This window comes from Anser brachyrhynchus, assembly GCF_964034855.1.
Source record: "Anser brachyrhynchus genome assembly, chromosome: 8".
NCBI classification, from domain to species: Eukaryota; Metazoa; Chordata; class Aves; order Anseriformes; family Anatidae; genus Anser; species Anser brachyrhynchus.
In genome coordinates this window covers 11,854,976-11,868,973 of record NC_137702.1, presented here as the reverse complement: position 1 = coordinate 11,868,973, position 13,998 = coordinate 11,854,976, and the positions used below count along the sequence as shown (strand labels likewise).

Sequence of the window (13,998 nt, the reverse complement as noted above, 5' to 3'; positions counted from 1 at the left end):
CTAGGATGGTACCGGCCTTGCAACTTTCCCTGATCTTTCAGATAGCTTTTTGACCATGCTAAATCTCTTAACGTTCACAATAGTGCATCATATATGGATATATGGAAACATGCTCAGTAACTGATCTAAATAAAGATATTGCCTCTGTATGTCCTCGAGCTGTCTGCATTCCTCATGATTCAGTTTCTCCAATTCTAGACTCCTTCAGATGCCACATTCTCCACACCTTCAGTATTTCTCAGCTTAGCTTGATATTCTGTTCCGTACTTGGGAGTTGTTACAACCTGGCAACACATTGAATTCTCCCTTCTTTCAGGTCTCATGCTGCTGTTTGTTTTTTTTTTTATTTGTTTGTTTTGTTTTAAGAATGCTTCCCAAAGCCCATAGCAAAGGATGTCGGGGGGTTGATGCTTCTTTTCTGCATTATTTCTTGATCCCCAAACTTACCACCATAAGTATGATCTGTGCCTTACAGAAATATTGAATAAGTATTACTTTTGTGACTTTTTGCCTAATGTTTTTGATGCGTTATATTTTTTGAGGCCCTTGAAGACATTCCTAGGACAAATGTCAAAATATGATTATCATTTATTTTGACAATATTTTTATTAAAATAGATAATAGGTCAGAGACAATATTTTTGACCTTGCACTTTTTTGAGATCTGAGAGTGCACAATACTACACAGCAATCTGTCAAAACAATATTCGACCTATAACATGAAATCGAAATTGTTTGTACACTGAGTAATTTTATCCTTTGTTTTAAAAACAAAGGCCACGCATAATATTTGTCCAAAAGTTTAGCTGACAGTGATAGCTATGGCTAATGAAAGCAGCAAAGAGACACTATTTTGTGGAAATTTGTCATTTTGATCTGACTGGATCACGTTTTGTTTTTAGTGCGAACTTCATGCTAAAAAACTTTTTACTGCCACAAGTAAAATGGTTTAGATTATTTTAAGATCTCTTTCATCTGGAGAGAAGATGCATAAAAAACGAGCTGTTTCATCCCTTTGCCTAATGCAGAATACATTGAATTTCTGGCAATTAGATATTAACTCATTGCTAGATTTATTTTTTTTTTTTAATTTATCTTGTATTGCAAAATGTCAGTTGAAAGTATCCGGTATAATTATAATCAAATATTTGTTTTCAGGGTGCCCCAATAATCCAGCGCAAACATGAAGGGAACTTACCTAGAATGTTTTTACAGAACAAGTTAAGGACCAAGATGATCACTACACATGACTTCCAAGATGTATTTTAAAATTTAAAAGCTATTTTAAAATTTAAAAGCTATTTTTTAAACCAAGTTATTCTCGTATTAATCCACATAAATGATTTTCATTTAATATAAACCCATGCAGTCTTCACCTGGAGATGTGTGTTGCCTCTCCTTTGTGAAAAATTAGCTGTTACAATGTTAAGGAGTTTTACCTATACTGAGTGTCTAGCTTCATCTGCAAAATACATTAAATCCTCTCTAAGCTGATATTTGATAGTATGGAATCACAGAACTTTCCATAAGCAAAGCAGGATCCAGAATCATTGAAGACCTAGACTAGCTTCTAGCCCCCAGCTGAAAGGCAGGGCAAATGACCCTATAAATCTCAGGGTATTAATAATATTATGAAGAGAAAAAAAAAAAAAGAAATACTATATATTTACAGAAAATTGATATAGTTCAGTGGCTTAGGAAAAGTATATGGAAGATGTGATTCATGTGCATATCAACCTGGGTGCCTATTTATTTATTGTAAATAATACGAGGAAAACCCCCTAAAGTGCCAGACTTCATATGGTTAGGAAAAAAAAAAACAACACACACACACACACACACACAAAAAAACACTCAAATTTCTGTCGGAGGCATTTATTATCATAGTTCTATATTCTTGCAAAAAGATTACAGCAAACAATTTAGTAAAAACACACATTCAGGTTACATTTGGAATATTGTGAGCTTAACTCAGTTGCCAATAGGTTGTTGGTACTATTTAAGATGTTCTAGGTGCCTACTTGGCCTTCAGCTGCCATTCCGAAGGCCTCTCATAGGTTCTTTGTCACATCTGATAGCCACCTGCACTGACACCATATTTTTTTTTAATTTAGGTAGCAGAATATTCAATAATTATAAGTGAAGTTTACCATGGGACTTATCAACTTATTTTGCTCGTATAACCAGATTTCATAATTTAGTAGCCTAACTAAAAATTCTTTTCAGAATCCTTATAATTTGTAAGAGAAACAAGCATAAAATAATCACACAGGAAATAGTGAGATAGAGATTTTACACATCTAAATGCAATCTCTAGTAATTCAGGTCTTTTCTCATGCTAATAATTCAATTGCTGAGATTTAGCAGCAGAAGACAATTGCATGTCACCAAGTGGTATAATACAAAATGAGAGACTTTTAATATCTGTGAGAAAAAATAATGTTATTAGCATTCATAGCAGAGCCTTTAATGTACTGTATTTCCATTACTTAAGAGTAGCATTTGTTTGATCTATTCAGAGCAATTCGGGATAGGGGAATCTAATTCATGGACTCAATAACGTTATAGCATCTGAGACCAAGAGGAATATTGCTCCCTTTGCTGCTCACCACAGAATTTCTGGGTACAGACTGCAAGGACGTACTCATGTTTAATTATTATGAAAATGTCACATAAAAATGAGAAGGGAGTTAAATCACTGTACAAAGATTTAAACTGGAAGCCGATCGGGTTTTAATAACACCCTGCATGTGAATTATGTTTCCAATAACACATAAATGTATTATGAAACTTTAGGCAACATAAAGCAGTTTCCTATGGCTTAATGTATTTGGAAAGAGAATGGCTGTACTTGTGGTAACAGAAATACCAATTATGAATCAAACATGTAGTTTAATTCACTTTATTATAGCTGTGGTTGTTAAGGCAAAAGCTGTGTTTAAATACTTTCTCCACAGTTTGTGAAAGTGGTGAGACAACGTTCATTCCCTCATATTTATGGGACTATAATAAACCACAGCTATTCACCATAGTGCCACACACCCTCTCAGCTTGTCTCTTGTTTTGACGGTGCTCCAGAGCCCTTCCACCTCTCCCCTGCCACCCACCACACAGGGATGTCCATCCCCTCCATCTTAGGCCCTTTCCCCTTTGGCACACCACCGCACCTCCAGACTTACCCAGTGTATTCAAGGGCGCAGATGGTACAAGCAGCTACAGGAGAGGGTAGAGATGCAATTTCAAAGGAAACCTACACACTTGGTGCTTGGTGCGTGGGGTCTCTGTGACGGGTGGCCGGGGCTGCCCAGGGCCTGACAGGACAGGACTGGGTCGAGCCAATTCCACAGTAGGCCCACGACAGCCCAGCCCCAACATCGGTGGTGCCCCTGTGATAATTTGTTGAAGAAAGGGAAAAACACCTCATGGCAGTGAGATGTGAGGTGAAAAAACGTGTGAGAAACAGCCCTGCGGACAGCAAGGACAGAGGAGGAATGGGAAGAGGTGCTCCCCGCGCTGCAGCTGGGGCTCCTTTGAGGCCTGTGAGGGGGTCACACCCAAGCGGATTTTCCTGAGGCAGAGCAGCCTGTAGGGACAGTCCTGCTGGAGCAGGGGAAGGAGCACGGAGCAGCTGAGAGGATCCTCTTAGGGACCGACCCCAGCTCCTGTTCTCCCTCTTCCTGTACCACAGGGGGCAGTAGGGTAGAGGAGGTGGTAGCAAAGTAATGAAGTTGAGTCTGTAAATAAAATAGGGGTGGTGGCAGTGTTTTTCTGTTTATTTTTTTGTCTGTTTCTCACTATTCAAATATATTTTAACTGGTAACAAATCACATTTATTTTCCTCAAGTTGAGTCTGTTTTCCTGTGAAGGTAATTGGCAAACAATTTAATTGTAAGAAGATTTTTACTTCATAGAAATGGCTGTTTTATTCTATTAAAAAAGCAGCATCACAATCCTGACTGCAGTGGAGCCATGACAGAGGCTGACAGCTCATATTTGTCCTGACTGCCCCTTTTAGGATTTAAATAGCAGTCTTCACCTGCAACCTACATCTGCTTTAGCTGGGAGTGAGTGAGAACATCCAAAATTTACAGAGACAAACCCCTTTCAGCCTCAGGACAACTGCCAAGCCATCATAAGCCACTTCTATTCTGTTTCCACTGTTTCACCTCTGAAAGGGCAACCCTAATATTTCACATATATTTAATATTAACATGAAAGTTAAACCTGGAAGGGGTAATAAGTTCTGATGTTTAGCTCTAACCTCAAATCAACACCAAAAAAAAAAACCAAAAAAAACACACACACACAACTGGTAATGTCAGTCCTTAACCCATGAAAGGGGCGGTTAAGGCAGCTGCTTCAAGAAGATCACAATAGTTTATTTGCGTTGTGCATAATCACCCTTCTTAAACTCTAAGTTATCTTGTTATTACAGAACTTTAATGCAGGTTAAAACCCTTTAAAATCTCTTATCTCATTACTCTTCTCATCTGTCCATAAATCACTGTATTGTGTATGACAAAAAATGGCTGGTGTATCCTTTGTAACAGTCTAACCCAAGAGTAAACATCATTTTAACAGACATTACTATTTCACACTATTTCTGCATATTAAACATTTAGAAAGATACAAGTTACTTAAGCAATATGCTGAAATACAAAGGGTAAATCTTCTCCTTTATTAAGGCTTTAAAAAGACAGTACATTAGTTCTGTTCAGCCCTCCTTTTGCTGAAAAAAGTGGTTACGGTTCACTTCCCATGTCCTTGGCCATTTCCCTATTACACACTCAACTTCCACCTCACTAGCTATGTGTTAGTTCTAACAAACCCCCTCCCCTTTGAAAGAACCTCACGTGCTTAAACAAAAGGGGGGCCCATCAGCACCTCTCTCTGCTCACTCCCTTCTTGCTCTGGGGTAATGGATCTTCCCAATTCTTGTGGGTCCATGATTATGGGTAGAAAATGTAGGACTTGTTCCTAACTTTAACAGTGCCAGCTCATCTTGGAAGGATTAAAAAAATAAAATCATGTGTTACCGTACACAACAGGCTAACAAAATGAATGTATCAGCATAACAGATTACACAACTTTTTACAGTTTTGTTTGTGGATGAAGTTGTGCAAAGCCTACTGGTGTTAAACATTTGAAATGCAAAAACATCCCAACATGCAATCTGAAGCAATAGCCTAGCTCCTGGCAGCTCCACACTTCCAGGAGAATCACATGTACTCCAGATACTTTGCATTGCTTTCCCCTCATGTCAGCAGCTCTAGTGAACAGGTCCAGATCATTCAGGCAAAGGGGACACAAACTTCCCATCTCCCAGCTGTGGTATACTTGAAGAAAAAAAAAAATACAAGTTTCGCAGTCCACATATGTGCAGGATAAAAATGCAGCCAGGACAGAACCATAGGAAGGTCCCTCAGCAACATCCTTGTTCAGTCATTTTGTTTGCTAGAGTCACACTGGAGACACACAAGTGCTTGGGACTGTGGACCCAGAAAGGGGCTACAGAAGACTTCTAGATTTCAGAGGCACAAGACAGGGACACTTCTATACATCCAGAGTCAGCTGAATGAAACAAACATTTAAAAAAATATCTTTTGAATTCATCTACATTATCAAATATACTCAACAGCAAGATCGCTGCAACTCAACCATATGTGTTGATGCCTCATAGAGGCCAGAAGAGCATTCTCAGCTGCTTTTCCAGTTCTCTTTTTCATCAGCATCTGAATGGGTACGTAGTGAATCCTGAGGAGGAGGAAAAAATATTAGAGATTTCTTGTTTGCCACTTCCTCTTGTTCCCCTTTACTCCTTACTCCAGCAGGAGGATCAAAGAATCCCACCCACCCCCTTTTTCCACCCATGTGGCCAGGAAGCATTATATAACCCCAACACTGCAGGAGATTTTGCTGCTGAGAGCTGCCCTACTACATTCCCCCTCCCTGTGGTTTCATTTCTCCTGCCATTACAAGTTTTAGTTTGAACGATCTTGCTTAAGTAATAAAATAAAGCATCTCAGCCCAGACACCTGTCATCCTGGTTGCACAAGGCACTCTTTGCTGGCACAGGATTTTTCTTTACCTGGGTTAGAAGTTGATGACGTCTCAGTTGTCTATAAAACTGCAACACAGAAGGATCAGCTCTCACTACTTTTGGGTCAAAATCCAGAACACGGAGACCTGCAAGGCTACGGGCTCGAGAAAGGGCTACATAAGCCTGCCCACTTTCAAAGACGCGAGACAGGGAGATTTCCACACAATCTAGAGACATGCCCTACCAAAGAGAGAGAAATCTGTTATACAGCACACACAAAGAACACCACATTGCATCAATACTAACCTATCCTGTGAGTTTGTCAAAGGCTGTACCATCATCAGTGTACAAGCCTGATGAGAAAGGAGGTCCCTTGTTTGACTATATATTTAACTGATTAAAAGGATGGGAAACAGCAGAAAGAAAAGTCAGTAAATTGCTATCAGACAGTAGGATCCACTAACTCTTACAAGCCTGTTATTGTGTGAAATTCTACAAATCCCATGAACCCAACACAGCAGGGAAGGAAGTCCCGCTGTTTCCACTCCTAGTAATTAACTGGAGGAGACATCATTCTCAAGCAGTCCATCTGAGAGAGGGTTTGGGTTAGTCCTGGCACACCTTGCCTGCATCAAGAGAAATTCCAGGAGGCAGCAAAATTTACAACGGCTTGGGAACAAGCTCATAGATCTCTTATACTGAGAGGAGTTTATCAGACTGTATGAAGTATTCCAGGGAGGTAGGAACTGTGTGAGTTACATTAAAAAAAAAATACATAAAAAGGACAGTTTAGCCCAAATAGCACAGCTGTGACTACTGCAGCTTCCTTGGGTACACAAAGCAAACCTCAGGGTCATGAATGCTGATAACTAACAAGGAAACACAATCCTGAACAGCCCACAGCAGTTAAGCACTGCTGATTTACAGTCCAACACCAAGTATGTAGACAGCAGCACCATTATGGAAACTCTAGGATCAAAGACAGGCTAGCAATACTACTGCCTACCAAACTAAGCTTATAAACAAGCATCATGAACAGGAGAGATGCTGCCTTCCCTGCAACTAGAGACATACATACCCCAGAGCTTCCCCACAAGGGCCTTTCATTTTTCCTTCCCATTTTACCAGGAATGCAAGCTCACCCAGGAGAGAAGGCTTATGGCAGTATACGAGCCTCTAGATAGTTGTATAAGAGCACCCACCTGACTCTTGTGAATGGAAATGGCCCATGCCAGTTTTAGGGGCAACTGTTGGCGACTCAGATGAACTCCAGGTGGCCCTTTGAAGACCCACCTCTCCATTTTGATGACTTGTGTGACCCCGCAGAGAAACCTCACCTTAGGCAGCCCTGTAGGAATAGAAAGGAAAGGGAATAGGAGAAAAACAAGGGTGTGTTCCTGACACTCAACAGCAGGAAGCCAGCAGCCTTAAGAGCTGTTTTTTTCTTCTATCCCATACCAGTCTTTCATGAGTTTTAGGGCTACATTAGAAAACGTCATAAAAAAAAAAAAAAAAAAGAGCCCACACATTAAGTAGGATGTCCTGAAATTAAATTTGGGACTTACTTAAGCAGATGAATTAAAGTCAGATAATTTATCAGTTGACATGCAGAGAAATACATGTTGCAGGTAACAGAACATTATTCTGAGAAAAATGAAAACAACCAAGACTTGTTTCAACAGCACAGAAGGAAATGCAAAATGAGCAAACGTATCCAGAGAATAAAGAGAAGCAAACATGGGAGGCCTTATAGATTAGGCTGCAGCTGATGCAGCAGATGACATGGCAGCCCATGAGAACCACAAACCTCTTGCTGCAGAGATCTCTTCCCTGCTTTCCCTCAGATTATTCTTAAACAATAAAGAAAATTAACAAGTCATCTGTAGTCCATTATTTTATTTTTTAAGAAAACAGAGTTTACTTTACCCTTCTGATCACTTTCAAACCCCACAACAACTCCTCGTGCTCCATTCACCAGCCCTTGAGACACATCCAGATTCTTAGCTAGCATCACCTACAGGGGGGGGAAAAAAAAAAAAAAAATCCCTTTCTAGCCTGTTTAGCCACCTCCGGCTAAGCTTCTAGCCAGAAAGCGTAAGCATGGCCATGTTATCCTATTGCAGAATAGAGCATAATCTCTGATTAAACTGAATTTATTGCACAGCCTTCCCTTCCTAGGATTCCCAGCTACATCATTCTGCAGCACTGAACACTTTTCCCTTGAGCTGCTTCTGTCCACAGCTGCAATGTCAGATTCAGGGAACAGGTTTCCTCCTCCCAAATGACAACAAGCTTAGACATGTATAGTTTCTGGGAACAGCTGAGGAACACCTTCCAAAGGCACCCAGTGGTGCTGCTTTAACACAACCCGTTCTGCTTTGACAGCCCCCGCACACAGCAAAGAGCCCAGTACTTCACATTTGGCAATCTGTGTCTTGCTCTTACAGGTCAGGAAGGCTGCTATACCTGAAGCTGAGACTGCAGGCAAGGACTGCCTATACCCTCTGCTTCCTGGAAGCTTCTGTGCGTGATGGGAAATGTGTGTCAAAGTCTGAGTGCTCACCACTGTCCATGGGACAGGGACCTGAGCTCAAATCAAGTCAACTTCTGTTTGGATTCGAAGCAGAAAGGACACAAAGACTGGGCTAGTCTTCTGTTGGTATGGTTTTTCCATACATAATCTGCATTCTATACATTAATCTACTGTATATATTTATCTGCTGTTTATTTTTCTTACACCACTTGATCTGCTGGACTTTCCCAAACAAGCATACGTACACACACTCACCTGAGCTCCAACCTTTAACACAACTTTACCACCCACAGGACACTGAGCATCAATTAACTTCACGAGCATTGGGTCACTGTCCAAAGCCTCAAAAGTGTGCACTTCTCCTGTTAAAGAAAGAAACGAGTCACAAATTACAGCCATTGGACATAAGCTATGCAGTGTTTGCAGGAGACTCAGCTTTTATTTCTTACAGCAATTCCTCTTTCAATATCCATTCTCCTCTGCTGGTATGACACTTTCACACAAGCCCTGTTACATCCAACAGTGAAAAGCTCATTGGTACCCCTCCTCCCAGCACACCTCCCAGAGCACGAGAAGGCTCGGGAATTAAAGACCACCAATTAAACAGGAATTGATCAGTTGCCACTTTGAGCATAGAACCGGTTCCACTCACTGCCAACACCAGATCTCCAAAGACAACTAAGGAGGAATCCTTGGTCCTGACAAGGAGGCAAAAATGAAACAGCCTGATAACTCAAGCAGCATCGGTTAGACCATGGCCTGAAATGCTACAGAAGGAAGAAGCAGGGGTGTGGAGGCACTAGTGACCCACCCTATCCCATTGCAAGCAGTAAGTTCACTGTCTACTGCACACTAAGAAGTAACAAAGTGGATTTAAAAGAAATTTGTGAAATTTCTCTCCAGGCAGCTCAACTCCTACACGCACAGCTCAGACTAGCACTACTGTGCATGACAGAACACCGATTCCTCCTGTCACCGCAATATCCCCATTGCATCCTCTTAGAGCTCAGCCCTGAAGCCAGCAGCTTCCTGCACAAAGGTCACCTGATAGCTGTTGCAAGCGTTTCTCATTAGTTAGTTCTACATCATCTTTGTGCGTGCAGAGCCGCGTAGCCAGGATCCCATCACGCTCAGACCTGTTGGTAGCTGTCTGCATCAGCAGACTGGTAACCTCCTCTGTGCACCTGGGGATCCAAAAAAGGGGATTATTATTGAAAGGGATCACGAACGTGTCTTGAGCAGCAGCAACTCCCACATCGCTACATCAGGCTTTGCAAGCCCAACCAAGAAGGGTGGAGAGAGGTAACTACACAAAGCTGGAGAGCCACACAAGTGTGTGCCCCAGTCCGTTCCCAGCCATTGCCAGTTTGACATCCATTGCATTCCCTAGCAGAAGTTGCAAACAGGGAACCTAGAAAGGGTCCTTCCTTACCATAGCAGCATACAGTAAACCACCTTACTTTGACTAATGTGTTCATAGCTATTGCCCCCAGCCCCACATCCCTCACAGAGAACACGAGGAAGAGGTGACAGATGGCTCTTGCCTCTGCTCCATCAGCAGGGAACAGAAAGAGAGCAGAGTTTCTCCTCACCTGCCTAAACGGACTGCACTCAGGAGCGAGATAAACGTCTTATCGGTCTGTCTCCGCACTTCAGTGAGCTCCATGTTTATGTGGATGCATTTCCTCCAGCTTTTTGCCTGGCAAGTCATTTTCTTGTTAAGAAAGGACTGACAAAGTATGAGGGCAAGCTTAGGGACAGCTTTCTACCTGGAAGCAGAACTTGATTTCTTCATTAGCCTTGCACACTGGGGGTAGCTGCAAGAAGTCCCCACAGATGATTAGCTGAATTCCTCCAAAAGGCTCATCCCGTTTCCTTACTGCTCTGAAAAGTAAAGAAGAGAAATTCTGAATGCCCTTCAGGACTTGACCATAGTCAAGTCTCAGAAGTTACTTCTCTGTCAGTATGTTCAAACACTTGCATTAAAAGATGGCTATCCTCAGCCGTATGAGAACAGTTGAAATAATTAAGCAGTACATTCATTTTTGTCTGTGTATCCACCCAAAATGTCATTGTTAGTCTTTGTTCCTCAGTAGCTGTTACAGCTGCTTCCTGCTGCTCAATGTTCAGCATCAAGACAAGTTTATTGGTTCACAGTGCAAGCTCCGGTACTGTGACATGGAGTCAGAAAGTGCTGGGAGCCTGAGCTGAAATCCAGCTTTGACCTGGGATAAACACAGCAAGCTTGGTCCAGGAAACAAGAAATAAATGCTAGGAGCAGAATAGACAACTGTGTTCTAGACTCAGCTCTCTACAGACAGCATATCACTCTGAAGATGGAAACTGCAACCAGAACAGCCAGAGCTGGGAAGATGTGGACACAATCAAAACTTATCTCAAGCTAAAGGTCTGTCCTAACGCTGGCTATGATATCAGGCTTTCCTTTCTGAAAAGAAGCAACCTGAAAGTATAGGAAAACTCACTTTTTTTTAGTTGTTTGACCTGACGATCACTCACCTCGCCACTGCCTCTAGCTTGTCAAAGAACTTGCCATCCACCATTGAGATCTCATCGATAATTAAGTGCTGGCAGGCCAGCCAGTGCTGGCGCACTCCAGGTCTCTCTGCCAGCTGGATACACTGCTCTAGCGGCGCCTTCCCGGAGCCAATCCCTGGCAGGGGAGAAGAAAGCAAGCTTTGGGAAGCTCCTAACCTCTTGGGTAGGGAGCAGGAGCCCTCAGCTCCTTGATGCTTGGCCGACCTTTACCTGCAAAGGCGTGGAGCGTCGTGCCACCGATGTGGCAAGCTGCCACCCCGGTGCTGGCTGTGGCATAGGTGCTGTTCGGAGGGAGGGAGCCCACGATCTTCTTCAGCAGGAACGACTTCCCGGTCCCTAGGGGGAGGCAGAGGAAACCTCCTTCACCCCCGGCTCCCCTCCCGGGGCTGCGCTCCCTCCCAGAGGGGAGTCAGAACCGCAGGGGCGCGGGAAGCGGCAGCTCGGGGCCGAGGGTTTCCCCCGGTGACGGCCTCCCCCGGCCCTCACCCGCGCAGCCGGTGAAGAAGACGCCCTTCCCGCTGCGCACCGCGCCCAGCACCGCCTCCTGCTCCGCCGAGAGCCTCGCCGGGGGCCGCCGCTCCGCACGGGGCACCTGCGGGACGGGAGCATCGTCAGGGCGGCGGCGGCTCACCGGGGCCGCCCCGCCCCGTCCCGTCCCATCCCGGGGCCTCACCTCCGCCGGGCGCTGCCCCGGCTCCTCACCGCCACCCTCCCCCCGGGGGCGGCCGGGGCGGCGCAGCACGTCCCGCTCCCGCAGCGGGCTGATGATGGCGAAGGCGGGCGGCGGCCGGGCCAGCAGGCGGGGGCAGCGCGGGGCGCCCCGCGGCCCGGCGGCCAGCTTGTGCCGCAGCAGGCGGAGGAAGCGGCGGAGGGCGTCGGGCGGGCAGTCGGACAGCAGCAGCTGGGCGCCGCCCGGGGCCAGCCGCACCGCCGCCCGCCCCTCGCCGGCGAACCGGGCGAAGAGCCGCACGGCGTCGCCGCTCAGCGGGAAGCTCAGCGCCGTGCCGGTGCCGCTGCCGGTACCGCCGAGCACCCGCAGCACCGGCTGCCGCAGCTCGTTGCGGCCCAGCAGCACCAGCGCGCCCCGCACCACGCGGCGCCGCGGGGCCGCCCCGCCCGGCAGCGGCTCCTCCACGGCCACGGTGCAGCGCAGCTCCGCCGCCGCCATCTTAGGGCCGCCGCCCGTTCAAACCGGCCGCGTGCCGCCGCCGCCAATCAGCGCCGGGGGCTTTAACTCGGCGGCCAGTAGGAGGCGGGCGGGCGGCCGAGCCGCGCGTTGCGTCACGCGTTGCTAGGCGGCGGGACGCCGCGCGGAGCCATGGCGGCCCGCGGCGGGGAGCGGGAGCGGCCGGACCCGGTGCAGCTGGACCGGCTGCTGGGCGAGCGCGTGCGGAAGGAGCTGCGGTGCCTCAGGCTGCGCACCGAGCACGGCCTGAACCCGCTCAGACGCGGTGAGGCGGCCGGGCCGGGGCCCCCGGGGCTCAGCGGGCCGTGAGACACCCCCGGGCAGCTCGCCCTCAGCACCCACAGCCATGGCACCCAGGGCGTGCTTTCCCCTTTCCAGCTGGGAACTCTCCTTCTCAGAAGCTGCTTTTCCTTTACAGCTTCAGAGAAATAGTTGGGCTCACACTGGGGAAATAACCGCAAAGAACGTTTGCAGTGATAGATAACCTATACCTGGTTGCGATGCTAAATGCACATTAAAGCAATTAATTTCTTTTTCAGTTCACACGGTCACCAAGAAGCCTATGTCTTGGCACGACAATATAGAAGAGCCTGCAGATGGTAAGAAATCTCTGCACCACTTGTGATAGCTATGAGAAAACAACCAACTGCCTCCCACCTTGGCTGTCTTGCTATTGTTTGGATAAGGTTGAGACATCCCACTCTGGCATACATCCACACCATTGATTTGTATTTTGTTAGGTTTTAAACATACTACCTACCTTTCATTTGTATTTGTCTCTTAAACCAACAGAAAAGTTTCTGAATGTTATTCATCATGCTGCACTGGAGCCAACAAAGAAATATTCAGAGCCACAAACTGAAAGCCAGGAAATAGGCTGGAACACAACACCTTTGGTGAGTAGAGTGCTTAAGGATTCAGCTCTTTGCACAAGTGTGGGGAAGTAAGTTTATATAGCCAGGATTCCTAATGCTGTTTCAAAAATGAAATTCTCCTTTTTCACAAGGTTCGACTGTACTGAAATAGTGAACATTATATACTAAGTGGTACTCTACTCATTAGCTTTTTTTAGCACATCACTCGTCTCAGGAGGGACTACTACTCGTTCTAGAAAAGCACATGACTCCAGCCTATAATTGTTTTCCAGATCGATGTAGACCGCACTGATCGCAGACTCTACTTCCCACGCCGGAAAACGGAGATCACTAAACTAGGTAGCTGCCGTGTAGCACCTTGAAGGAGCAGTATGAGAAGCTGCAGTAGGAGAATGGCAAAGCCACACAACGTAGACTGAGGCAGTTAATGACATATAATGCGTTAGACCCTGTTTGTTATTAGGTGAATGTGGTAGATTCCTGGCACCAGAAGATTGCAAGAAAAGGGAGGAGAGAACCCATCTGTCTAGATTTGCAGCCTGACAATAGTTACAGGAATAAACCTATTAATAAAACCTTTACATTTGTCTTGCTGCTGTTTCCAAAACCATCTACACGAGTAGTCTAAGAAAACTCTTCAACTTTTTGACAGGCTTCAGACTTCTCATTTTGACATGAGCAACATGACCCAGAATTCAAGTTCACAAAGTATGTATCAACAGCAGCTGTGGAAAAAGCTGTCAGAATGAGGGGAACACAGCAGATTTCAGCCACCGTTCATAACACAACTAAATATGAATTAGACATAG

The 13,998-nt window shown here is 45.4% G+C and overlaps 2 protein-coding genes across 2 annotated transcripts; one reads left to right on the top strand and one right to left on the bottom strand.

Moving 5' to 3' along the window:
- Positions 1–3,892: 3,892 nt before the first annotated feature.
- On the bottom strand, positions 3,893–12,348 carry PIF1 (PIF1 5'-to-3' DNA helicase). The gene is made up of 12 exons (XM_080601499.1): positions 11,802–12,348; positions 11,615–11,720; positions 11,339–11,464; positions 11,090–11,243; positions 10,342–10,456; positions 10,165–10,271; positions 9,617–9,756; positions 8,828–8,934; positions 7,966–8,053; positions 7,242–7,387; positions 6,088–6,279; positions 3,893–5,753 (listed from the first exon to the last, which is right to left on the bottom strand). The coding sequence occupies exons 1-12, from the start codon at positions 12,294–12,296 to the stop codon at positions 5,697–5,699; spliced, it is 1,833 nt and encodes a 610-aa protein (XP_080457625.1). The 5' UTR covers positions 12,297–12,348; the 3' UTR covers positions 3,893–5,696.
- Positions 12,349–12,393: 45 nt separating this feature from the next.
- Positions 12,394–13,762, top strand: CFAP144 (cilia and flagella associated protein 144). The gene is made up of 4 exons (XM_080601529.1): positions 12,394–12,579; positions 12,854–12,913; positions 13,107–13,210; positions 13,462–13,762. Exons 1-4 carry the CDS (start codon positions 12,447–12,449, stop codon positions 13,549–13,551), a joined length of 387 nt encoding a protein of 128 aa, XP_080457655.1. The 5' UTR covers positions 12,394–12,446; the 3' UTR covers positions 13,552–13,762.
- The last annotated feature ends 236 nt before the right edge of the window (positions 13,763–13,998 follow it).

Coding starts and splice junctions, on each gene's coding strand:
- PIF1 (XM_080601499.1), bottom strand. CDS start 12,296: ATGGCGGCGGCGGAGCTGCGCTGCACCGTGGCCGTGGAGGAGCCGCTG. Junction 11,721..11,801: donor CGGGGCAGCGCCCGGCGGAG/GTGAGGCCCCGG, acceptor CCCGTCCCGCAG/GTGCCCCGTGCGGAGCGGCG. Junction 8,054..8,827: donor TGTTAAAGGTTGGAGCTCAG/GTGAGTGTGTGT, acceptor CCCCCCCTGTAG/GTGATGCTAGCTAAGAATCT.
- CFAP144 (XM_080601529.1), top strand. CDS start 12,447: ATGGCGGCCCGCGGCGGGGAGCGGGAGCGGCCGGACCCGGTGCAGCTG. Junction 12,580..12,853: donor CCTGAACCCGCTCAGACGCG/GTGAGGCGGCCG, acceptor TTTCTTTTTCAG/TTCACACGGTCACCAAGAAG. Junction 12,914..13,106: donor TATAGAAGAGCCTGCAGATG/GTAAGAAATCTC, acceptor TTAAACCAACAG/AAAAGTTTCTGAATGTTATT.